The sequence below is a fragment of the Sesamum indicum genome, linkage group LG5, assembly GCF_000512975.1.
Source record: "Sesamum indicum cultivar Zhongzhi No. 13 linkage group LG5, S_indicum_v1.0, whole genome shotgun sequence".
Lineage (NCBI taxonomy): Eukaryota > Viridiplantae > Streptophyta > Magnoliopsida > Lamiales > Pedaliaceae > Sesamum > Sesamum indicum.
This window is the reverse complement of record NC_026149.1, coordinates 1,203,882-1,227,476: the sequence shown is the minus strand read 5'-3', so window position 1 is coordinate 1,227,476 and position 23,595 is coordinate 1,203,882. Positions and strand designations below refer to the sequence as shown.

General features: G+C 37.9%; 3 protein-coding genes and 1 long non-coding RNA gene across 7 annotated transcripts in view; 2 read left to right on the top strand and 2 right to left on the bottom strand.

Moving 5' to 3' along the window:
• The window catches only part of LOC105161542 (protein N-methyltransferase NNT1), a 2,733-nt gene extending 699 nt beyond the window's left edge, over window positions 1-2,034 (bottom strand). The window contains exons 1-7 of the mRNA XM_011079259.2: window positions 1,925-2,034; window positions 1,766-1,827; window positions 1,114-1,247; window positions 592-737; window positions 422-493; window positions 131-238; window positions 2-47 (exon numbers count right to left, since the gene is read on the bottom strand). Of these exons, the coding sequence (XP_011077561.1) occupies window positions 2-47; window positions 131-238; window positions 422-493; window positions 592-737; window positions 1,114-1,247; window positions 1,766-1,827; window positions 1,925-1,985 (629 nt within the window). The 5' untranslated portion in view covers window positions 1,986-2,034. The remainder of the gene's footprint in view (window position 1; window positions 48-130; window positions 239-421; window positions 494-591; window positions 738-1,113; window positions 1,248-1,765; window positions 1,828-1,924) is intronic.
• On the top strand, window positions 2,210-5,510 carry LOC105161541 (GDSL esterase/lipase CPRD49). Of its 3 annotated transcripts, none has more exons than XM_011079257.2 (7): window positions 2,210-2,468; window positions 2,880-2,957; window positions 3,195-3,335; window positions 3,766-3,842; window positions 3,919-4,068; window positions 4,349-4,585; window positions 4,813-5,510. In XM_011079257.2, the coding sequence occupies exons 1-6, from the start codon at window positions 2,358-2,360 to the stop codon at window positions 4,566-4,568; spliced, it is 777 nt and encodes a 258-aa protein (XP_011077559.1). In that variant the 5' UTR covers window positions 2,210-2,357; the 3' UTR covers window positions 4,569-4,585; window positions 4,813-5,510. The 3 variants fall into 3 exon arrangements, with proteins under 3 accessions (XP_011077559.1, XP_011077560.1, XP_011077558.1); XM_011079258.2 differs by having other exon boundaries at window positions 4,741-5,510; XM_011079256.2 differs by lacking the exon at window positions 4,813-5,510 and having other exon boundaries at window positions 4,349-4,726.
• Window positions 5,220-11,434, bottom strand: LOC105161540 (LIMR family protein At5g01460). Its single transcript, XM_011079255.2, has 14 exons — window positions 10,827-11,434; window positions 10,638-10,723; window positions 9,827-9,942; window positions 9,611-9,721; window positions 9,146-9,244; window positions 8,900-9,022; window positions 8,632-8,694; window positions 8,419-8,483; window positions 6,877-6,986; window positions 6,670-6,784; window positions 6,478-6,543; window positions 5,904-6,014; window positions 5,757-5,823; window positions 5,220-5,673 (listed from the first exon to the last, which is right to left on the bottom strand). The coding sequence occupies exons 1-14, from the start codon at window positions 11,174-11,176 to the stop codon at window positions 5,626-5,628; spliced, it is 1,530 nt and encodes a 509-aa protein (XP_011077557.1). The 5' UTR covers window positions 11,177-11,434; the 3' UTR covers window positions 5,220-5,625.
• Window positions 12,724-13,400, top strand: LOC110011988. Of its 2 annotated transcripts, XR_002287081.1 has the most exons (3): window positions 12,724-12,753; window positions 12,887-13,150; window positions 13,310-13,400. It is a non-coding gene; the product is annotated as an uncharacterized LOC110011988 (long non-coding RNA). The 2 variants fall into 2 exon arrangements; XR_002287080.1 differs by lacking the exon at window positions 12,724-12,753 and having other exon boundaries at window positions 12,768-13,150.

Genomic DNA, 23,595 nt, shown 5'->3' with positions numbered 1-23,595 from the left:
GCGTCTCCAACTCATTAAGAATGATGGTCGAGTATGCGCGCATGAATCTGAGGCAGCCGGCACACACGAGTGAATTCATTAACCACATTTTATGGGGGAAAAAAAATACACTAAGACCAGGAAAGAGTACCAGTCTGGTCATCATCATCCCTCCGAGCAACGGACTCACTAGGTTTTGGTTTGTAAGAGTTGAGGAGAAATGATAAGGACTTTATAAGGTTGGCGTACTGCTTAACGTCTGCATGACACGAGAGCAAGGTATAAAAGTGTTAAAAATAATATGTTTGACAACTCTGACAAGGTAGGGAAAAGGGGCCACAGTTACTTTGACTTTGTTGACTATACCTCCACCAAGTCATCATTATTCATTAAGAAACATCAAACCGATATGACAAAGGCCAAACTGAACCTCAGCACTTACAAAGTAAAATATCACTTGCTATAATCAGGTCCCAATCTGGATCAGAAGTTGGAAAGACATCACCCCATGAATCTAGAAAGAAAAAGACATGATCTTATATTCATCAATATTGAAAGAGCTATAGTTTATATAAGTTTCAGCATCAGAGAACATCAAGCAAAAGAATTTACGCCTTATGTGCGGAAGGACAGGAGTAACTCCATTTATCCGGCAATTATGAGCTATATTTTCCTCGATTTCAGCATCATCATAATCAGATGTTGCAATGTCAAGTTGGAAGGATTTTTGCAAAAAGATGGCCAGAGCTCCGGTTCCACTGCAATGAACTCAAAATGACCATCAGAAGGATGAAAAATATTTTCAAATAAAACCAGTCTAGGCTTGGTAAGGCAGTAGCATTCCAACTCTGGAGATGGATTTTATGAGAACTAATTGGGAGGCCAGTCTCCATCACCTTAAGGAAAGAACAAATGTGAAGCTGTTGCAATAGACATTTTCCTTCAATAGTTATTTATTAATTCCAAGCCCTCATTTAACAAAAGATATGGAGGCACATTCTAAATGTTAGAGACTTGCTTTGTATTCATCCAAATAAGAGTCCTGAAAGACATGCTGCAAACTTGAGTATTAATTCTACAAGATAATGTTAACAATTCAAAAGTTGTATAGCACTACACACCATTATGGATTACCTGCCCAATTCCAGTACTCTCCTTCCCTCTATCCATTGTCTGTGTTGAACCAACCATTCCGCAAATGCAAATGTACCAGGCCACAGTAGATTCGCATTTAATTGGTGAAAAGAAAATTCCCGGATGAGCAATTCCTGCACAGAATCCCAAATGCACAAATAAACATCAAGCAGATGATTTTCATTAGAAACAAAGTTCCCGCAACTGATTACTAGTCTCTAGCAAGCAAGCTCGGCTGGAAAAATTTATGCTCCATAATTCAACACTGAGGCAATATTGCCCTCATGAACATCTCCTTCGTTAATTCAAACCTTCCTACATCACATTTAACGCCCCTAAACACTACCTTCAATGAGAATACACATCAATGCCACAAGATAATGCAGGAGAAGTATAACAACTAATGCACAGATAGCGGTCAGTAACGCAGTGATCAGATGCTTAGATCTTTCATATCATCCTTTGCCTATCAATTAGCTTCTAATTCATCAAAATGAAAATATATTAAAAATTAATTAACCATTCATTTCCAGCTAATTAATTTTCGAGCTTTATATATAATACGAAGTGAAAAAAAAAAAAAAAAAAGTTAAACAAGCAATAACCAGAACTTTATTTCTAATATCTAGGAAAAAAAAATGTAAAACCAGACCATCCCAGGAAATTGGTGCTTTCTCTCCACGAAGCTCTCATGGGATTCAGTCCTTTCTTCTTCTGCACAAATGAAAATTGAAAATTAAATGTAAAATAAAGTAAATTTTGTATAAACGTGTGGCTAATTTTCAAATAACGAAAGATAGATAGAGGTCACCGGAGGAGCTGCCATCGGAGTCGGCGAAAAGCGAAGAAGGAGAGAAAAGAGCAATGTCCATTCTGCTACAGAGACAGTTTCTTGGACTGAGAATACAAGAATTATGGGCTGCAAGTTGGGATGTAACTTTCTTGGACTGGGCCAATTATGGATACAAATGGACTCTTAAATTCTCAAAGCCCAATAAAAGAGGAATTATGGGCTTCAATTTGGTGGGAAAGGCCCAATACCTAGCACTAACGAATGTTTTTACGCCGACCAACCGAACAATTAAGAAATGAATACGTAATCTTCAAAGGAGAATTAGAAAACGACAATACTTCTTCCTTCCTTCATCCACTCCGTCACTGTGAGTAGCAATAGCATTGTGGCAGCCAAACGCCGACCGCTCCTCTTTCAAAAGCACGTATACGGTCAAGAACAAGAAGGAAAGATGGTTGGTCCGAGTCGCCCGAAGTTTGTGCTGTTCGGGTCATCCATAGTTCAGATGGTCAACAACGCTGGAGGATGGAGTGCTGTTCTTGCAGACCTATATGCTCGCAAGGTAATCTTTTTCTGCTATATTTTGTTTGGTACTATGTTTGAAGATTTGGAAGCTTATTTCTGGCTCTGAACTTCATTGAATTACTTCCGGATGATGCTTTTGTTTGACAATATTGAATAGAAATTCAGAATCATGCGGATAACACTAGTTTGCTTGTGATTGATCGTGGATTCGGATAAGAGAATCATTCATTTTAACCATTTTCTGCAATTTGGATTTCCATGTTTTGGGTCTAAAGGAACAAATTTCATTCAATTCAACTGATTAACCATATGATGAACTTAAGTGTTCAATCGATCATTTTTGTAGTGGATCCTGTTTCTATTAGCCTCCAGTATTTGTGTTACTACTTCCATTTCCATATTTATCCGATTTCTAAACAATTCTATATTTCTGTGGAAAATGCTGAAGGCGGATGTATTACTGCGAGGATACTCAGGTTGGAACTCGAGGATGGCTCTTCAAGCCTTGGATCGGATTTTTCCCAAGGTATATATTAGATACTGAATTAGGCAGATAAATGTATTGATTCATGCATTCAGTTTTACAAAAACAATATATATCTCTTGCTACCAGACCAACAGAAATTGATGCCAAAAGGTGTTTTGTTCCAAATATTAGCTAACATTGTTTCTCTTCTGAATTCATGTATAAATATGAATCTACCCCTACCACTATTTATTCCTATTTTATAGAATATTTTTTCTTTAATGGTTTTTGGTTCAGGATGCGGCTGTTCAGCCTTCTCTGGTAGTGGTATGCTTTGGCGGTAATGACGCTACAAACCCTCATCCAAGTGGCCTGGGAGGTCATGTTCCTCTTCCTGAATATGTTGATAACATGAAACAGATTATTGTCCATCTCAATGTTCGTTCCGTATTATCCATTCCTTGTGATTCTAGCAAGTTTGCAGATATATAATTCCTTCTGTGTAGAGTCAACCGCTTTTGAACTCCTATATGAAACTGCAGATTTGGAAGTGTGTGACATTGTGTTTGACTACCGGACCATTGTAGAAGGAATAAGTAAAATTTGGATTAACATTAGGTGCTTGTGATATAACCTAAGCATGGTGTTTGTATTAACGCAGTAATTTCTTTATTATTTAGTACCTTCCTGTTCCTTAAAAATGACTTGTAGACCAACTTTCGATTTAGCAATCAAGAATACTGACAGGATAAACATATTTTCCATCCCTTTAAGAGGAAATTATATTAGCATCATGGCCATAGACCAACTTTCGATTTAGCTCTGCAGATTAAAGCATTTACTCTAATGACATTTTCATCAATCTCAGAATCTGTCAGCCAAGACACGGATAATATGCCTTAGTTCCCCCCGTGTCAATGAGGCAAAAGCTCGTGAATTCTATGGGTAATCTATCTTAAATGAGTTCGATATTATAATTCTATTCTTGTACGTCATACTTAATATTTTCCCTCTGAACCAGGAAAGGACTTGATGACCAAGCCCGGACAAATGACGCCTGCCGCATATATTCTGAAGCTTTAGTAGAGTTGTGTAAAGAATTGGATGTTGAGGCCATCAATCTTTGGGCAGCGTTTCAGCAAAGGGATGATTGGGCTAGTGCTTGCTTAATGTAAGATCACTTCTTGCAGGCCATGCTTCCAAAGTAAATTATTTCAGTTTTATCTTAAATTTATGTATTCTCTTGATAGGTTAACTCAAGGATGGAAAAGGAACTAACGAAAAATCAGTAGCCTAAGCTGATTTCTTGTCTTAAATTCTTGCTGCGTGTCATTGTTAGTCTACCATGCGCAGAGTTGGTTGTCTTTTCAGTGTTTGACGTTTAAATGAGTCGGATTTTCCTGTTAACTGAAAAAAATAGATAGTTTTATTTATCTGGCTCGACTTTGCAGAGATGGAATTCATTTGTCGGCCGAAGGATCCAAGGTTGTAGTTGCGGAGATACTGAAGGTCCTGAAGAAGGTTAACTGGGAACCAAGTCTGTACTGGTTGTCAATGCCATCTGAATTTCCGGAGGATTCACCATATTATGTTGTCGGCCCTGATGGTAAAACCACCCAAAATGTAACTGATCATATTTCTGTTCGGCAATTGCAGTGGCTCAATATCTAGTCCCAGCCCAATACAAGGTAAAAACTCTTTACAGGACACTGGTCGGAAGGATGATTAGTTGTAGTCATTTCATGTCATCTCGCGCATGGATCATTCTTTTTCTGGAGAATAATGCTGCACCATTTTCCATTTTATACCCGTACCTGACGCTTTATTCTTCTTGGAAATTGAGATCCTTTTCTCCAATGAAATGCGGTCTGCTGAATTCAAGGATTGATAATTCACAAAATTACAAATTCTTCAGCTACCACCAACCATAAGCAGCATCAGCATGCAAATCTTAGGCGTTTGGTTGGGAGCTGAAGTACAATCAAGAGTGGATGCGACTTCACAAAGGCAAAGGACAGCTTTTGTTTTAGTGAGAAAAGTGAAAGAAAGATAGACTCTTATTATGCGAATCAAATAGCTATTGGCAAGTGAAGCAAGCAGTTTGACATGACTGAAGCTTTGCTCCTGTGGTTCTTCCTTGCAACCCCCGTCCAGGCATGAATCCTTTCAAGATTTTATTGCACTAATGAGTTAATAGGATATACCTATACCACTACTGAGAGGTACTCCTAAAACAATAATAATAATAACAATAATAATAATAGTAGTAGTAGTAGTAGTAGTAGTAGTAGTAGTAGTAGAGAAATAAAGGGAACCGCCAAATTAACGTAAACACCAATGGATATAATTACATGGCAAAGAAGCCACAGTACAAATATTAGCGCTCATTGACACAAAATTACATCAAATGTTAAATTCTCAAATCACAAGTCCAAGCCCTCACATGTTAATAAGTACAAGCAAAGACAGGTATATAAAATAATAAAATAGAAGATACATACACAGGGGTCAAAAACAAGCGAATGCAGCAAAAGCAGGGGCGACAGCAATACTAACCCAATGATCATGAAAATTCCAGTGTCGCAATTTCATTGGTTCTTGAATGATGCTGGTCTTCCCCAGGCAACAAAGCAAACAAAACCGAGCCACATGCATCCAAGAATTAACATCAGTCTGTAAATGATACACCAAGAAATCCAGCAGATTCAAGCGCAGATAAGCAGCATCTTTATGTGGAAAGCTGGAACCTGCCGCTAGGCTTTTTTCTTCTCCACCCCTGAAATAAAGAATAAGATCACACCCTCATGCAAAAATAAACAATAAATAAATTCCAAAAAATTCACGATTGAGCAGACTTACAAATGCCGCATAATATACAAATGTGAGACCCGCTAAAACGATGAATGCAATTTGAAACACATTGTACCTGAAACAGCCAAAACTTTCTTAGTACAACTTTTCATTCCCAAGAGTCATTTAATGGCAATACAGTCTATGGAAACTTACTTGTACAAATATTTGATTCCACGAAGAGATTGCAAGGTATGACCAAATATTTCTTGAGCTGCAGTTGCTTGGGCATAATAGGCAAAGGCAGTAGCACAGAACTGAATCACACTGCACAATACCAATGAAAATTAATCACTCTGAAAGTTCTTCAGGAGCAGAAGTTAAGTACATGATGTGAATGTTAAAAAAGGAGATGCAGCAATTGAAGTGCAACAAATTAGTGAAATAAATAAAACTAAATAAGCTTCTCATAATACAGTGACAATCCTCAAAAGTCGATATATTAAACTGCTATAACAGCATTTACAAATTCGGCAAACCTTGGGGAACAAAAAAAGGCATTCCAGGTGAATAATTACAAAATAAAGTTTCAAAAAGGAAGGAAATTGTTAAAATGATAAGAGTCTCTTCAAGTTCATAACAGAAATTATATAACCATATTCAGATAATGGAAGTATTGTTCCATATAGGCATCCACATACTAGCCTCAACCACGTCCCCTTTAAACAAGGCCAATAATTGATCAAGCTAAGCATTTAAAAATTGCAGCACCAAAATTCAAGACAGTTACCTGATTGAGCAAAGAAGAATGAGGCCTACATTAAACAGAAATGAGTTCATAAGTGTAGCTCCCCATCTGTGGACAAAGTTCAGATGTCAGGCAACAATAAATGCCAGACACCACAAAAAATGAGGAGTCAGAACCAAATCCAAGACAAAGAGTCAAGGAAAACGAGAAAGGAAACCCATAAAATATACATACTTCATAGGATGGATGGTTATAAAAACAATTTTCAGCCCCAGCATCGTCGCCCCAGCAATTACAGCAAGCAGAAGGTAGAAGCAAAAGAATGCAAATGCTACAGTACCCAGAAGACCTTGAAGAAGAAGAAAACAACAACCAATCAACTATATGCCTCATTCCGAACAAAGGTAAAAAAGAAAACACAAATAGAAGTTTCAATGTTACCCCAAATGTCATCCAACTTGATGAAGACCTCGTTAAGAAATGGAGAAAGAGGAGGGTCGACCAGTAAGTATATCACAATATGTGCGATCCAAGCTACTGAAACAATCAACCTGCTCAAAGCAATGAAGCTTGTTTAACATTGTCAATCAGCTAAGCAATATCACCAAGCATGAAATGCTAAAAAGCAGAGATCTGAGTTGAGCATGATATGTGGTGATTCATCCAAATCATCTAGCAACGATTGTACTTCTTTCCAGATCCAAGTGTTGAGTACCTCCATATAGATTCATGGAGCAAGATTGTGCACTAATTCAGCAGAATCTACCATCACTAGCTTTCTTTCTTTTTTTTCTTCTTGATGATTATCATTAGCTTTCCTTCAATTTCCCCACTCAGCTACAATTTGGTACTCCATTTTACTTATGGGATAAGTAGGTTATCTACATATAGAAACCAAATACTTTATTCTTAGAAAGTCGGTCAAGCTTCTCTACATGGGACATAGAGACATGGTTGAAAACCGAAAAAGGGGCATTTCAGAGCAAAACCAAACACAGAAGAAAGTAATGCATACAAGCACTTCAGTAGAATCAGAAACACAGCTTCTTCACAAGCAAGTATCGTCAGAAACAAAAGGACCCGGAAACTGAGTATAATCCGAGGAATAAGATGCTAAAGAGCCCAAAAGCCACATAAGAGCTCTAATTAAATTATTCTGCTCGGCTGTTTGCCAAAGCTTAATACTCTGCTTTTCAAAGTTTAATGACTTTAGCATGTTTTATTTGCGAGAAAGAAGTCAAAAGAATAAACACCCAAGCTTGCTATTGGGATTATAAGAGCTACTTCACATAATAGAAAGCAACCAATGGTGAAGTGGCCCAAAAATCACATAGAATTATTCTGCCTTGTGGTTTGCTAAAGTGTAATACTCTGTTTTTCACAGTATCGTGACTTTCTCTGATCAATAAATTAGCGTGTTTTATTTAAGAAGAAGATGTCAAAAGAATAAAAACCCAAGCTTCATATATTGGGTTGGGTCCAAATGAATCGGATCCAAAATGGGTTGGGTTCAAAATGGATCCAAATGAACGGGTTCAAATGGGTCAGATTGTAAATGGGTTAGGTCGGGTTGGTAAAAACCATTTTATTAATTTGAATAAAATGATTTCAAAATTTCTTGAATGAACACCAAGTTGTGTAACCATGTTTTCTATATTTATTGAGAGACAATTGTCATATATGTGTGTGAGAGAAAGAGGGTAGTGTGTGTGAGAGATATGTGAGATAGAGTGTGTGTGTGTGTGTGTGAAGAAAGAGGAGTTGCGAGAGTGTTTTTTTCTTTTTTTTTGTGTGTGTGTGGAGAAAGAGGACTGTGTGTGCGAGAGAGAGAGAGAGAGTGTGTGCAAATATCTGAGGCTCTTCCAAGTAATGTTTTATTCTCCAACAAACTATTCACATTCTAGGGCTATCAATCGTTCAAAGAAACTCTAAATGGAATTAGAAGCATGCACCAAAATGACTGCATGCACAACAGGACCATACCCCAGAACTCCAAGGACCAATTTGGCAAGGTAGCCAAGCACAGTCATAGCCCAAGCTGCTTCAGCCTGCATAAATTTGGCAGCATCATGATCAGTTTTATTCCTGTATCTGAATCCTTTTCATTTTTCCTTTCGCGGAAGGTGGAGAAATTCAAATCCATCACTACCATAGTAAAATGAAGTCGAATTGTTATTAATTGTCTTCGTACATCACCTTTTCACCTTGAGGATACATCTCTTCCAAGGCCTTGACATCTTCTTCCAAAAGAAGTACCTCCTACAGGTAAAAAGCATTTATGGCTAATTCTCAACAAGTGATGAATCCATGTGGATTTTCAAATAAAGGAAGATCCATTTAATGGGGAATAAGAAAGATGTGAAGAAGCAGGCAGCAAATCAGATCAAATCAGTTATTTCAAAAACACAAAAACGAGAAGAATCTGAGAGTTAATATATAAAGAAGCAAAGGCACGACAACAGACCTTTTCTACTGCTTTCACATTTTTGCGCCATTTTCTTCCCTTATTGCCACTCCTTTCTTCCTGGTGAAGTGCATCAGCTGTTTTTTTAAGTTCTCTTGCCTTTTTGGCCAGTTCAGTGGCTTCCTATAGGAGATGAACCATAAAGCCTCACTTGTGAATCGCATTTGTAGATTTCAATTGACCAAAGTTGCTTCCCATTATGTACACAAGGAAAGAGAAACTTGACAATTAAAAAAACAAGCATACCTTGATATACTGCGAGCGTGTGATAACAGCCTTTGGGCGCCGAATAAATGAAAATATGAGTCCCAGTGGAAGGCAAGCAATGCCAACACCACCAAAAATCTGGAGAAGTATGCAACAATTTAAAGCGCCGAGAACGAATATGTAGTGATACGGCACTATATTTCAGAAAAGAAACCCAAACCAGATACAGCAGATATGGCTCATCCTCATCCAGCATAATCAGATTAGTATAATTACTATTTATTCAACAAGATTAGGAAACATTTTGATACTAGCATCGAAAATAGCCTCTGATGTTTTTTGGTGCAGCTGAATAGCTGTTGCTAGATACTCTACCAGATACCTATGCATGTATTCACATCACAAATCCAGAACAGATTGCATGTCTAATGCAAGAGGAACTCATGAAACACTCCAATCATTGTCATGGAAATTTTTTCTTGTCAAAAATGCAGGAGGACATACAGTGAAAAGCACAGATCCAACAATTGTAGCAAGCGCAACAACATATTCCGGGAAGGTAGAGCGCATAGTCCAAGTTGTCTCAGATGAAGCATTGGCGGAATATGCAGAGCACTAAAAATGAGGGGGGAGGGGGGGGAGAAGAAGAAGAAGAAGTTAGTATAATGTTCAGGAAGCAAAAGTAAGTAGTAGTTTGAATGATTTGTAATGTTTCCTGACCTGTTTTGCTCCATTCCCAATACATTGTTGACTGTTGGAGAAGTCCCATGATGATGGGAAGTTTGAGGTAGATGATGATAGGTGCCTAACAGTGAAATCCACCTTTCCCACAAGCCCTAGGTGATAAACAATCCAAAAATTATACAAAAGTGTTGAAGTTTCTCATTCAACTTTATTCTCAGAATTACCTTCTTACTTTAACAACTTAGAACTCAACAAAGAAGCTTTATTTAGTGAAAAGATTCATCACACTGCCAACTCAAATTTATGTACAGAATGTGAAAACCAGTGCAACTGAAAGCAACTTATTCATGCGAGTGATGCCACAGAACGATACTGCCGTGTTTAGCAGTGGAATCAATTTCTCTCATCAACATTTTGGAATTGCAGATATTATCAAAGCATCCTAAAGTTGATATCATCCAATTACAATGATTACAAATGAAAAAATTACAAGGCATAAATCACAAGCCAGTACTATTCATCACAGGCGTGTGAACCAATAAGAACGAAAATTTGCATTATCGAGTGAACTTAGATAACAAGATGTGATAACAGACTTGAGACATTATGCGCTTGAGGTCATATCAGATAAAGACCCAACAATATTATTGATAGCACAATAAATAATTATCATGAACCTGCTTGAGATTCACTAAATAACTTAAGGCTTCCCAATTTAACTATGTTACTTAGTAATTCAAAGCACACTTTTCAAATTTGACACCTATTTGAGCAAATCTCACGCTAAATCAAAACCGAGAACATCACCCTACTAAAAATAACTCACAAAGTTTTATGGAGAGTTTACCGTATAGAATCCCAAGAAGAAGAGCGCAAACAACAGCTGTCAAAATCACCCAAATTAGTGCACTTTTCAGCCTCTTCCCCACACTCCTGAACAACAAATAGCCATAACCATTTTGAAAAACCATACACAAACGCAAAACAGAAGACATCGAACAAAAATGAGAAGAAAAAAGTGTCTGAGAATCCCAACTTGTCCTGGTCTCCTTCGTAATAAAACATGGCGAACGGGATAACAAAGAAAACAAGAACTGCATCCACTATATAAATAGCGAGCCACAAATCCTTCATCGGAAGCGTGAGGTTGCACGCGCCATTATATATCGCGTGGCGACAGGCCTGTCGATTGGCAACGTCTGCCGGGAGCATTAAAATAGAGATGGCGGCGATGGAGAGCCCCAGAACAACAACGAATTTGGGGAAGTAGGCTTGATTGGCATCATCAGGGTGCTGGTAATTGACAAGGAGGTAGACATTGAATATGAAGACCAGCACGCACACGATTATTGCAACGATCACTAGGGCTAAATTGAAATCCCCCATTTCTGGTGGGGTTGAATATGAAGACGCCTCTAACGATTCGAATCAATGCGTATTCTCTTCTAGCCTTGGATTGATTCGAATCGAGCTCAATTTCTTGTAGATCTGGTTTAGCAAAAGCGTGAGGAAGAGGAGGCAGGCTTGCTCCGGTGACGGTTTGGCGAGAGAGGGTGGGGATGAACAGCTGGGGCCTGACGCGTGATTACAAATTTACCATACTCGCCTTGCCATTTTGAATTTCAGGCTCCCAGCTTTTTATCTATTAGAATAATCTTATACTATTACTATTAATAATAAACGCGGCAACCGCCTTTTAGTATGTTTTAATACAATTTACTAAAAAAATTTCTGTTTAATTTACATTAATTACCTACTTATCTTATATAATTTTATAGTGATAACTTACTTTATTTAATAATTATCGCTTGACATATTATAACATATATTTACTTTTTGTGGTTGTTTTAAATCTTTTGAAATTGTAATTTTTTTCACTTTTCTATCTTATTCATCATTATGGTAACGAATATATATTGAATTAGATTTTTTTCTAAGATTTATTATTATATTATCATCTTATATATTCAAATTCAAAATAATAACTTTGTTAAATCAATGAACATATTCAAAGTAAATAAAAAAACAAAGCACTACTATTATGAAAAGGAGACAAACCACCTACAATCATAAAATTTGAACTCACGTTCTCGTAATAGTAAACTTTCAAATTACAAACTCAATAATTTTAACAAGTATGTTGATTTTGACTAGTAAACAATTTTTTTCACAAGTTATTGTTAATTATAATCAAATTTATAAAAATAAAATAATATTTTACACAAACATGGACCGTCCCCAATCATCTATATCTATACTATATATAATTGAAAAACACATTATCAGTATTTTTAATTTATTGGTATGTTATTATTTTTAAAAAAATTAAATAATTATTTTTAATTTCTCCAATCATCATAACTTTTTAATAACTATCCTTTTTTTTTTAATATTCATTATTATTATCGACTGCCATTATTTTATAAATACCTACTTCGCATTCACATTGAGTGTGGCCGATCTACCTAATTTTATTAATAAAGTGTAAACACTTTAAATAACCTCATTTGTGTGTTTTAAAGACAAGGATTAAATAAATATCGAATACATATATAAAATGATTAAATTGAGCTGATTCAGAAAATTAATGTGAAATAAGTTTGTTGTTGTGTATGTATCTCTAGTATTTACATTCTTTTTTCATAATAGCGAAAGTGGTCGTCCAACTTTGGCTTCATTGTCATAGTAAGTACATACCTGGTTCTGGAGCGGAGGATATTTCTTTATCAGTACCAACTACATAGACTGACATGGCAACAGCCTGTCACCCAGCGACACACCCTACTCCGCGCATCAAGACAAACATCAGTAAATCGACGTTGTCTTTACAGGAGGGGTAGCGGCGTAATACACGCGTAACCTTCCCATTGGTTTATTGCCCAACTGTTTGTGTAGTCATTTCCTCATATAATCACAACCCGACCTAACCCAACGGTCACTATATGTTTGTGTAGTCTTTACAGGTATGTGTTTGAAATCTCACTATTTTTTTATTTTTATTTTTTGGCTTTTTGATTTGATAAGAAGTCACACTAGTTTGATCTCTCCACAAATAATCATAAAACCCTCCTAACATAATCAACTTCTTTTCATAAGGTTCTTCCTTGTATTTTCGCTTGAAACAAGAAGGGCAGGCATCCAAAGGGAGGAGAATATTCTGGTGATGTTTCTGGATTAATTGGGATCGGGAGAGTATTGAAGAGTCGCTGTCTGTTGCCGTTTTCTCAATGGATTCCGGAATATTCTGAAAATCCTTTTTGCAGCGCCCTCCTATCGGAGACGGATGCCACTGTTTCATTGATAATGGAAGACGATGCTTGGTCCTGCGTTGTCTTTTTATCCAGATCGTGGCTTGTTTTGGTAAGATTTATTACTTTATGTTTCATAAGGTTTTATGTGTATGGGCTTTATATATGGTTAATTACACTCAAGTATGGTGATATGAGGAAGAGCAAGAACGCTCTAAATAATAAATTGACGTGGGAAAGAGGAAGCTGTAATGATTTTTCCATTTAACAGAGATTACATGGGAGAAAGAAAATTTGGAGCGGATGCAAGTGCAAGAAAATCCACAGCTACTGCGGTTATAACACATTTAATGTTATTGGGACTTGTTGGATTCTTTATTAGTGGTTTTTGCTGAATTTGGAAATATGCTTGGAGTCCATGAGGCCTGAATGGATTGACAAGGTTGAGTTAGGAGCTTATGGGTTTCGAGTCTCACGAATGTGTTTGTATGTCTACTTCTAAAGTAGTTTTGTAATGGTGTAGCTTGAGAATTGCAGAAATTTAAAATAAGGAACAAGAACGGGAGGTGAGAAGTGAAGAAGAACAGAGAGATGGGGAAGAAAACTGAAGACTATTTTCATTAATGCCGTCTTCTCTTACAATCCGTAGCTTTTACATGGAAATGGAGACAAAAACTCTAAACAATAAAGCTGAAATTACAATTAAAATTGCAGAAACAAAAAGACTGTGAATTGTCCTTGCTTTCATCTCATTGGTAGCTCGTCTTCTTCATAAGGACGCAAAAAAAAGAAACAGCAACTCTACACCCATTCTAGTCAGGCAAGCTCTCGACTGTACACGTGGCATCTGTCGGCACATTTTTGGAAGCGGCTTCAGACAAAATCTGCCAATTGCAGGCATGCCCTATTTCGCATCAAAACAACGACGCATCGAGCTAGGGCACTTTTAAATTTCCCCCAATTTGAGCCCTCCTTCGATCGCACGGCTCACATTTAAACTCCCCATCGAACGGCTCTCCCTTAAAGTCATGTTTTGAGCTGAAAATGCGACATTTATCCTTCCTTTTTCAGATCCTTGCACCCAAGGATCCAAGTCTGGAAACTCGGCAGCGATTTCATGGTAGTATTCCCAGGTAGGTAGCTTGGACAGTGGATGGGTGAGACCACTGAGTCAACACTTGGGGGACGCCTACATTGTTCCTAGGGACCAAACACCGTGCAAGAATGGCAACTAGAAAAACTTTAAGAACTTCGTCCTCAAACTCTGGCAAAATTACAGAGGGAAAATACTTTGATCCCACCTTCTTCTTTAACAATGGAACGTGGAAAACAGAGTGTATTTTAGAGCTTGGGGTAACTCCAGCTTGTAGACAACCTTACCCACTCGCTCAAGTCACCTTGTATGGTCCAAAATACTTGGCATACGGTTTCAATTTCTTTGTAAGAGACACAGAGGTCTGTCTGTAAGGTTGCAGTTTCAAAAAGACTTCATCACCGACCTCAAATTCTCTTTTAGTCCGCCTTTTATCAACATAATTCTTCATTCTCTGTTGAACCTGATGAAGGTTATCCTTTAGGAACTGAAGTGTTTTGACCCTCTCTTGCATCTTTACTTTTGATCTTACTTTAGAACAATTCAATCATATTTATGGTTTGGCTGCCGGGGATGAACGACTGGAACCCATTGAGTTGAACCCCAAAGCTTTTTCGTTGTTTTTGACTAGATAATTTTCCTACAATGCCACTCGTTCTAAATCCTCTGGTATTTTGAACCCTTGCTTCCATCACATGCATCGTGTACTTTCTCATACACTATTTGGTAGGGGTGGTAGTGAAGGAAATATATGTCGGTCTGAAATGTTTATTATGTGGTTTATAGTGGAAAATTTTAATGATGACACAAGATCACTCTTAGTTTGACAGTCCGCGAAAGTGACATTTTGATGCTGGAACCATTGTGCTTGGAGATTTGTGACTCCAATTGCTGTAAACCTTGGCATCCTTTGCGCAATTTGGAGCGAGCCCAAGGCAGCAAACGACAACTGCTATCACTTAAGACAAAAGGACTCCAAGGACAGGACACCATCCCTTTTTCAAACTTGAGGCTCACCACGATTTAAAATCGAGGACAATTGGCTAATTAGGCCTCTACCGGATGAGGACGAGCCCACTTATGAACACCTCCTAGGCCCATGAAGCAGGCGGCCCATCCCAAAACTAATGTTTGCGTGCTTCTTCCTTCACTGATGAAACTATTGAAGACATACTCAAGGAACAACGCTGGTTGAGGGAAGAACAAGCATGTTAGAGAGCCGTGATCTTCGATGTCTCCCCGGTGATGCAAGCCATTATTGAGGAACATACTTGAGGAAATATTTTGGCCATACGCCAGGAACGATGTTGGTTGAGGGAAGCACAAGTGCGTCAGAGGAGCCACGACCAAATGGACGAGCCATGAGAGTTATTTGATCTAATTGATTAGATTTCAAGACTTTGTGTCATCGCAGTGTGACGTGATGGCAGAGCAGTGAAATGTCCACTTCTGGGACATGGTCTACTTTATGGCATCTTGGACCAGAAGCGATTGTATCTTCCAATTCTTGTTATTGTCTATGTTTCATTGTTTGAACTTGATGCTATGCCTACTTTTTGAGGCTCTTATGGGTTTTTTCATTCTTTCTTGGCTTTTTTGGACGTAAAACAATGGAAACTCTTTCAGTCCCTGTTCTTGCATGCTATGGTTGTGCTTAATACTGTAGGGAATAACCCTCCAGTGGTATTTCTTTCAAATAATAGCCTATCAACTATTACAGATGAACGGAGTACGAAACTCCTCAATATTACAGGCCAAAAGAATAACAAATATTACAGAACAGAATATAACAAAGAAACAGAAGAAATAGAACAACGAATCAACTGTTTGGATGTGGCTCAGGAGATAGAGCCAGATCCAATCTTAAAGGGACACGGTCACAAATACCGTACCCAACCACACACGGCAAGCCCTCACGGTTGCTCCACAACACTCGGCACCCAACCAAGACCCGAACACAAAGATCGGACACTCTTACTTCACACAGAACACTCTCACAGTAGATATCACGAAGAACACGAGTAGAAAACAGATTTCCTTTTTCGGCCGAGAGATTTAGGGGAAATGAGACCTCCGTATATATAGGCTAGAAATCATCCGGAGATATAGTTTGTTAGGCGGTTTCGGCGGTTTCCTAAGAGCCATTAGGTTGGCCCTTAGAAACCGCCGGAAACAGACGGGAGAGGAAGACCGAACGGACATCTCGGTTTAGAGAGAGAGAGAAGGAAGAAGCGGCGGAACCGAATGAAGAGAGAGAGAGAACTGATTAGGGTTTGAGGATAAGGGGGTACATATATAAGTCAAACCGGGTCGGGCAGAGTGGAGCGGGTCGGGTACCGGGTTGGGGCCTCCAGGTGGTAATGGGCTTGATGTGGGTGGGCTTCCGGATTTGGGCCACTTTTTCTAACATACCCCACCTTGGACCAAATACCCAATGGTATAGGTCAGGGGTTTTTGGATCTGGTTTTCTCATCATTGCCAATAAATACTCCAAAGTTGTACCTGCAATATAAACAGCACTAAACAGTACAGAGGTATCAGTCAGGATTTAATAAGAGTATTTTTAAGCACTTACAGAATTTTTCGGTAGGCAAGCACTTTGTACCCATGTCTGCAGGATTTTCATCTGAGCTAATCTTTTCTAATTTTATCTCATTTTTTCCGACAATGTCACGAATGAAATGATACCTGACATCTATATGTTTTGTCCTATCATGAAAGACGGGATTTTTACATAGCTGAATTGCTGATTGACTATCAGAGAAGATCACAGGTTTTTCTTTTAAGAAACCAATTTCATTTAGAAGCCCACTAAGCCATAGAGCTTCTTTAAAAGCCTCTGTTGTAGCAATGTACTCAGCTTCAGTTGTAGATAAAGCAACAATATGTTGAAGTTGGGATTTCCAACTAATGTATGAATTGCAAAATGTGAACATGTAGGATGTAGTGGATTTACGGCTGTCCCTATCATTAGCATAATTCGAATCTACATAACCAATGAGATGTGCATGCGCAGAATGTTTTGAAAATTTAATACCAACATTTTCAGATCCACGCAAATATCTAAGTAGCCATTTTAATGCTTCCCAATGAGGGGGGCCAGGATTTGACATATATCTACTCAAGCAACTGATGGCATAGGCAACATCAGGTCTAGTGCATACCATTAGGAACATAATAGAGCCAATCACATTAGAGTAGGGGATCTTACTCATTTTTTGCATATCATTTTCAGATTGGGGGCATTGACTTTTACTAAGTTGAAAATGAGCAGCCAAAGGAACAGCAGTGGGTTTCGAATTTTCCATAGAAAACTTTTTGAGGATAGCCAAAAGATACGTTTTCTGGTTTAAGAGAATAGAAGAAGTTTTTCTGTCCCTAATAATGCTCATGCCGAGAATCTGTTTTGCATTTCCAAGGTCTTTCATTTCAAAGGTTTTGCATAAATCATTTTGAAGACAATGGATAAGATGTAAGCTAGGACTTGCAATTAGCATGTCATCAACATATAATACTAAGAAAATCGGAGTAGTATCAACATATTTAAAATAGAGGCAGTGATCATAGTTACTCCTAGAGAAACTTAAAGACAGCATAAATTCATCAAACTTTTTATTCCATTGACGAGGTGATTGTTTCAAGCCATATAAAGATTTTTTCAGTAAACATACGTGGTCAGGCTTAGAAGTATCAGAAAAACCAAAAGGTTGATACATGTAGATATTTTCATCTAGGTCACCATGCAAGAATGCAGTTTTCACATCCATCTGTTTTAATTCCCAATCATGAAAGGCAGTAAGAGCAAGTATAATCCTGACAGTAGTGTATTTGACAACAGGTGAGAAAATTTCATTATAGTCTATGCCTTCTTTTTGAGTGAAGCCCTTAGCAACTAATCTAGCTTTGTATTTTATGGGGTTTTCTTGCTTTATCTTGAACAGCCATTTACAATCAACGATGGAAGCGTTTTTGGGTTTAGGAACTAGGATCCAAGTTTTGTTGTCTTTTAAAGATTTCATTTCTTCATTCATCGCCTTTAGCCATTTGTCAGATTTTAAGGCTTCTTCGACACTAGATGGTTCTCCTAGTTCGATGTTCAAGCTTGTGTGAAAATCCCTAAGTCTTGAAGGTATCCTAGTTTGTCTTCTATCCCTATCCCTAGCAAGTTGGTAATTATCGAGGGGATTTGGTGGAGGGTTTGTGACTCCTATGTTTTCCTGATTTTCTATATTTTGTTCTTGGTTGTTACTTAATCCCTCCCCTTCTTGGTTATCCTCTAGGTCTACTTTATTAAAAGTGGTTTCTTGTTCTATGGGTTTGGTTCTAGCTAAACAAGGCATTTCATTTTCGTTAAAAGTAACATCTCGACTAATTAACACCTTAAAACCAGGTTGACACCTAACCCATAATCTATAGCCTTTTACACCTTCAGGATAACCAATAAAAATACATTTAAGGGATCTAGGTTCAAGTTTATCACTATTTTGATGAACAAAAGCAGAACATCCAAACACGCGCAAACCAGATAAATCAGGCAGTTTTCCATTCCATATAAAATCAGGAGTTTTACCAAATAAGGGCACAGAAGGAGACAAGTTTATGAGATGTGCAGCAGTTAAGACAGCTTCACCCCAAAAAGATTTAGGTAAACCAGAACTGATTAACAGGCATCTAACTTTTTCAAGTAAAGTGCGATTCATGCGTTCAGCTACCCCATTTTGTTGAGGGGTATAAGGATTAGTCTTATGCCTTTTTATGCCAAATTTGTCACACATTTCAGAAAACTGTTGATTACAAAACTCTAATCCATTATCAGTCCTAAGGGATTTTAATTTCTTACTAGTTTGATTTTCAACAAAGATTTTCCATTTTTCGAACTTATCGAAGACTTCAGATTTATGTTTCATCAGAAAAACAAACACTTTACGAGAGTAGTTATCAATAATTGACAAAAAATATCGATTACCACCATGGGTGGGCACATTAGAAGGACCCCACACATCCGCATGAACATAATCTAAGATGCAAGTAGACATAGATGGGTTTGGGGATGGGGATGCAGGAAAATGGACTCTATGATGTTTTCCCATGATACATTCATCACAAAATTCTAATTTTCCAAGACAGTCATTCAGAATTCCATCTTTTCTCAAAAAATCCAGTCCCTTCATGCTGATGTGACCAAGCCTTTTATGCCAAAGAGTGGTTTTATTGTTTTCAAGAGCAGATGCAGCAATATTTTCATATGTAGCAGTGCAAATATACAAATTTCGTTTTCGTTCAGCTTTAAAAACGACTAAGGATCCTTTCATCACTTTCATTATGCCCTTGCCCCATCTACCTTCTAATCCCTCTTCCTCTAATGCAGCACATGATATCAAGTTATGACTTAAGTCAGGGACATACCTGACATTTTTCAAAATCATTTTATATCCTTCCTCAAAACATAACGAAATGTCACCCAGACCTTTTATTTCGCATTTTTTCTCATTAGCCATGGACACAAAGCCAACATGCTCATATCTCAAATTAGAAAAAATGTCTTTGAAAGGACTCATATGAAATGTGCAGCCAGAATCAATCAACCATTCATTCATGTCAAAGGAATTTACAGAGTTCACTTCATACACAGTAAAAACTTCCCCATTTGATTCAATAGTCACATTATTGGTTCTGTCTTTATCATCATAATTTCTGTCTTTGTTTTCACGTCTAGGTTTTCTGCAGTCTTTTATATAATGGCCTTTTATTCCACAATTATAACACCGTCTATCTTTTATCTTATCATTTTTAAGGCTGGTTTCTCTTGACCTAGACTTACTCCTACTATAGTTATTTCTACTTCTACTTCTACTATTATATCTAGGATTAAAATTCCTAAACTTAGTCCTACCTCTGACAGCATTTATCTCATGTTGGTTCTGACTGGGTTTATTAACCTTAAGGTCTAATTCTTTACTTTTTAAACCATTTACTACTGTTTCTAGATTGACACTATCTCTTCCATACTTAATGGCAGCCTTAACATCTGAGTAGGATTCGGGTATGGCATTCAAAAGTACTATGGGGGAATACTCATTTATATATTTATCACCAGTGAGTTTAATATCTTGAATGAGTTTAGTGAAGTCATCTAAGTTTTCATCAATGTTTTTAGACAGATCGAGTTTATATCTGAAGAATTTTTCTAGCAAGAATAGTTTGTTAGGCAATGAGATTTCAGTGTATAATTCTTCTAATTTGTCCCATAAGGCTTTTGAGGATTCTAATTTACCTACTTTTCGTAAAACAGTATCAGAAAGATTTAACATAATAGAAGAATATGCAAATTCATCGTTTTCTTGCTTCTTTTCTTCAGAAATGGTTTCAACATACCTACCATCTATAGCTTTGAAAACTTTTTGTTGAATGAGTATGCCTTTCATTTTTTGTTGCCAAATCGAGAAATCGGTTTTTCCGTCAAACGGTTGAAGGCTGTAACCAGCCATTTTTGAAACAACAGTTTTGGAAAAATTCGTTCGGTTTTGAAAGAAACACGACAGAAAATTTTTTTTAAAGAAGCAGATTTTTGGGGCAATAATCAGAAAACACAATTTACAGTAGCAACTACCGAATAACAGCAATTAAGGTACTCAGATTTCAACCTAAATCAGCAGAGTGTACAACAGAAGAAACTAACAGTAGTCGATGAATGTATGAGAAAAATAAACCTCAGAAATATCACACAGGTTTCCAAGATAAATGCAGTTAAGAACAACAACAGCAATTATCAGAAATCACAGGTATCGAAAACAAATGTCAACAGTAAATAGCAGATTTAGCACAAGCCGGGGCTCACCAGCCTGAGTCCCGTCTAGATACCCGACGACCTCAGGGGTCCGGCCAAGAGGGATATCAGGGGGTTTTTGCCGCGGTAAACAGGGATAGTAACAGGGTAAGCAGTATAAACGTAATATAAAACTGTAAACAGAATGAGCGAGAAATAAAAAAACCAGAGGAGGGGTTTATCGAATGTTACCGCCACCAAGGATCACCACGGGTCAGAGATGCTGGCTCTGATACCACTGTAGGGAATAACCCTCCAGTGGTATTTCTTTCAAATAATAGCCTATCAACTATTACAGATGAACGGAGTACGAAACTCATGAATATTACAGGCCAAAAGAATAACAAATATTACAGAACAGAATATAACAAAGAAACAGAAGAAATAGAACAACGAATCAACTGTTTGGATGTGGCTCAGGAGATAGAGCCAGATCCAATCTTAAAGGGACACGGTCACAAATACCGTACCCAACCACACACGGCAAGCCCTCACGGTTGCTCCACAACACTCGGCACCCAACCAAGACCCGAACACAAAGATCGGACACTCTTACTTCACACAGAACACTCTCACAGTAGATATCACGAAGAACACGAGTAGAAAACAGATTTCCTTTTTCGGCCGAGAGATTTAGGGGAAATGAGACCTCCGTATATATAGGCTAGAAATCATCCGGAGATATAGTTTGTTAGGCGGTTTCGGCGGTTTCCTAAGAGCCATTAGGTTGGCCCTTAGAAACCGCCGGAAACAGACGGGAGAGGAAGACCGAACGGACATCTCGGTTTAGAGAGAGAGAGAAGGAAGAAGCGGCGGAACCGAATGAAGAGAGAGAGAGAACTGATTAGGGTTTGAGGATAAGGGGGTACATATATAAGTCAAACCGGGTCGGGCAGAGTGGAGCGGGTCGGGTACCGGGTTGGGGCCTCCAGGTGGTAATGGGCTTGATGTGGGTGGGCTTCCGGATTTGGGCCACTTTTTCTAACAAATACTGCATCATTAAGATTTCCATGAAGAATTATAAGATGACTACAGAGCCTCAGTTCTTATGAACTTCTCTGCTTATTGTACTATAAAATGGATATGCCTCAGAAGACATGCCTGGTTTACTAAATTATCTAAGGATTCTAATTTGGAAACATGGTCCGTGTCAGGTGTAAGAAAAGGTCTGCAATGACCCTCAATTCCCTCCCTCTCTCTGTTTTTTCCCTGTCACTAGTTGTAATCAGGTAAGTACTCTGCTGAACTAATTCAGGCATAATCCCTTTCCTTCAGCTAAATTCTTTTATGGTACTGTATTCTTTTTGTGCCCGCATGCAGGAGCTGTCGGTGGAGGAAGGTAGATGCAAGTTTAATTATCCCACGTTTAGTGCAAGCGATGTGAACTATAATAAATGTCTCACCTTTTCTCAACCAGTAACAACATCTCGCGATTGTCTATACTGCTCAACTTTCCGAAATATCTTCTGTTGCCAAGACTTTTCCAAATCTTTGTATGGTTGGAGCTGCATATGATTGATTAGAGATGCTGATAAAAGCTACATGATGTCCTTTCGGTTAAGTTGCTGGGTCGCTTTCTCTGTATGAAAAACTGACTTGCCAGCCTAGCGTAGTAATGAGATTGTGGGCACTCAAATTCAAATCAGTAACCTGTCTCATCTTTTAATTGTTGTTATCATGAAGTTGAGATAGCGCTCTGTTGTCGTTCATGTCTCTTGCTTTTACCTGAATTTCTGTCAGATCTATCTTTATGTATTTGATAATTAATTTTGTACTGGATAATATTGGTATTACAGAGAAACAGACAGGAGCTAGACAATCAAATTCTATCTAAATTCACATCACCCATGCAGTGCATTTTGGAACTTGAACAAAATGCATGTACGTGTTTCATTTGCAGAGTTTCTGCAATAATAGTAGAAAGTAATGGCTTTCAATTTCAAAGGGACTCGAAAACTTTGTGCTCCCTCTTCCTCCGCGTATGCTTGTGATTACTGCTGGGAATACCCATCAACACTTGGGCCTGTTTTCGCATAATCATGAAGTGGACCCTGTTGTTCTTGTGGTAATTGAACATTATGTAAGCTATCAGCCTGCTTCAAAAGATGCAAATTTCTTCAGATTGGTCGGGCCAACCTTTTTTTTTGTTTTTTTTGAGTAAATGGGTTTGGGGGTCGTGAGCAATCTTGGTTTTCCTTTAAAATAGTAATGTCAATTCAACGAATTGATTGATAACGATAGGACCCACCAACTATTTTCAACAGTGTTTTCAAATCCAAATTATTACCTTGTTGCGGATTAATTTTTGTTCTTGAGGTTGAATGTAACTAAACTTATCATCCCCACTTTGTTAGGCATATCATATAAAAATTATTGCAATTAATCCCCCCACCCACACACTTTTATTTTTGGTCCATGGAATGGATATTATAACAAGTGGGAGTGGATGAGAGTGATACTCTTCTATCAGTGCTTTTAGGAGCACAAATGAAATTAATTTTTCCAAACCCTGACAAGGAAAAGAAAGAAAAAGAAAATGACTTATAAATAAAATCTATGGGAAAACTCAAATTGCGTGGTGCTTGGATGAATGTAGTCTATACATTGTTGTGAACGTCCAAACTCAGAGCATAAAGAT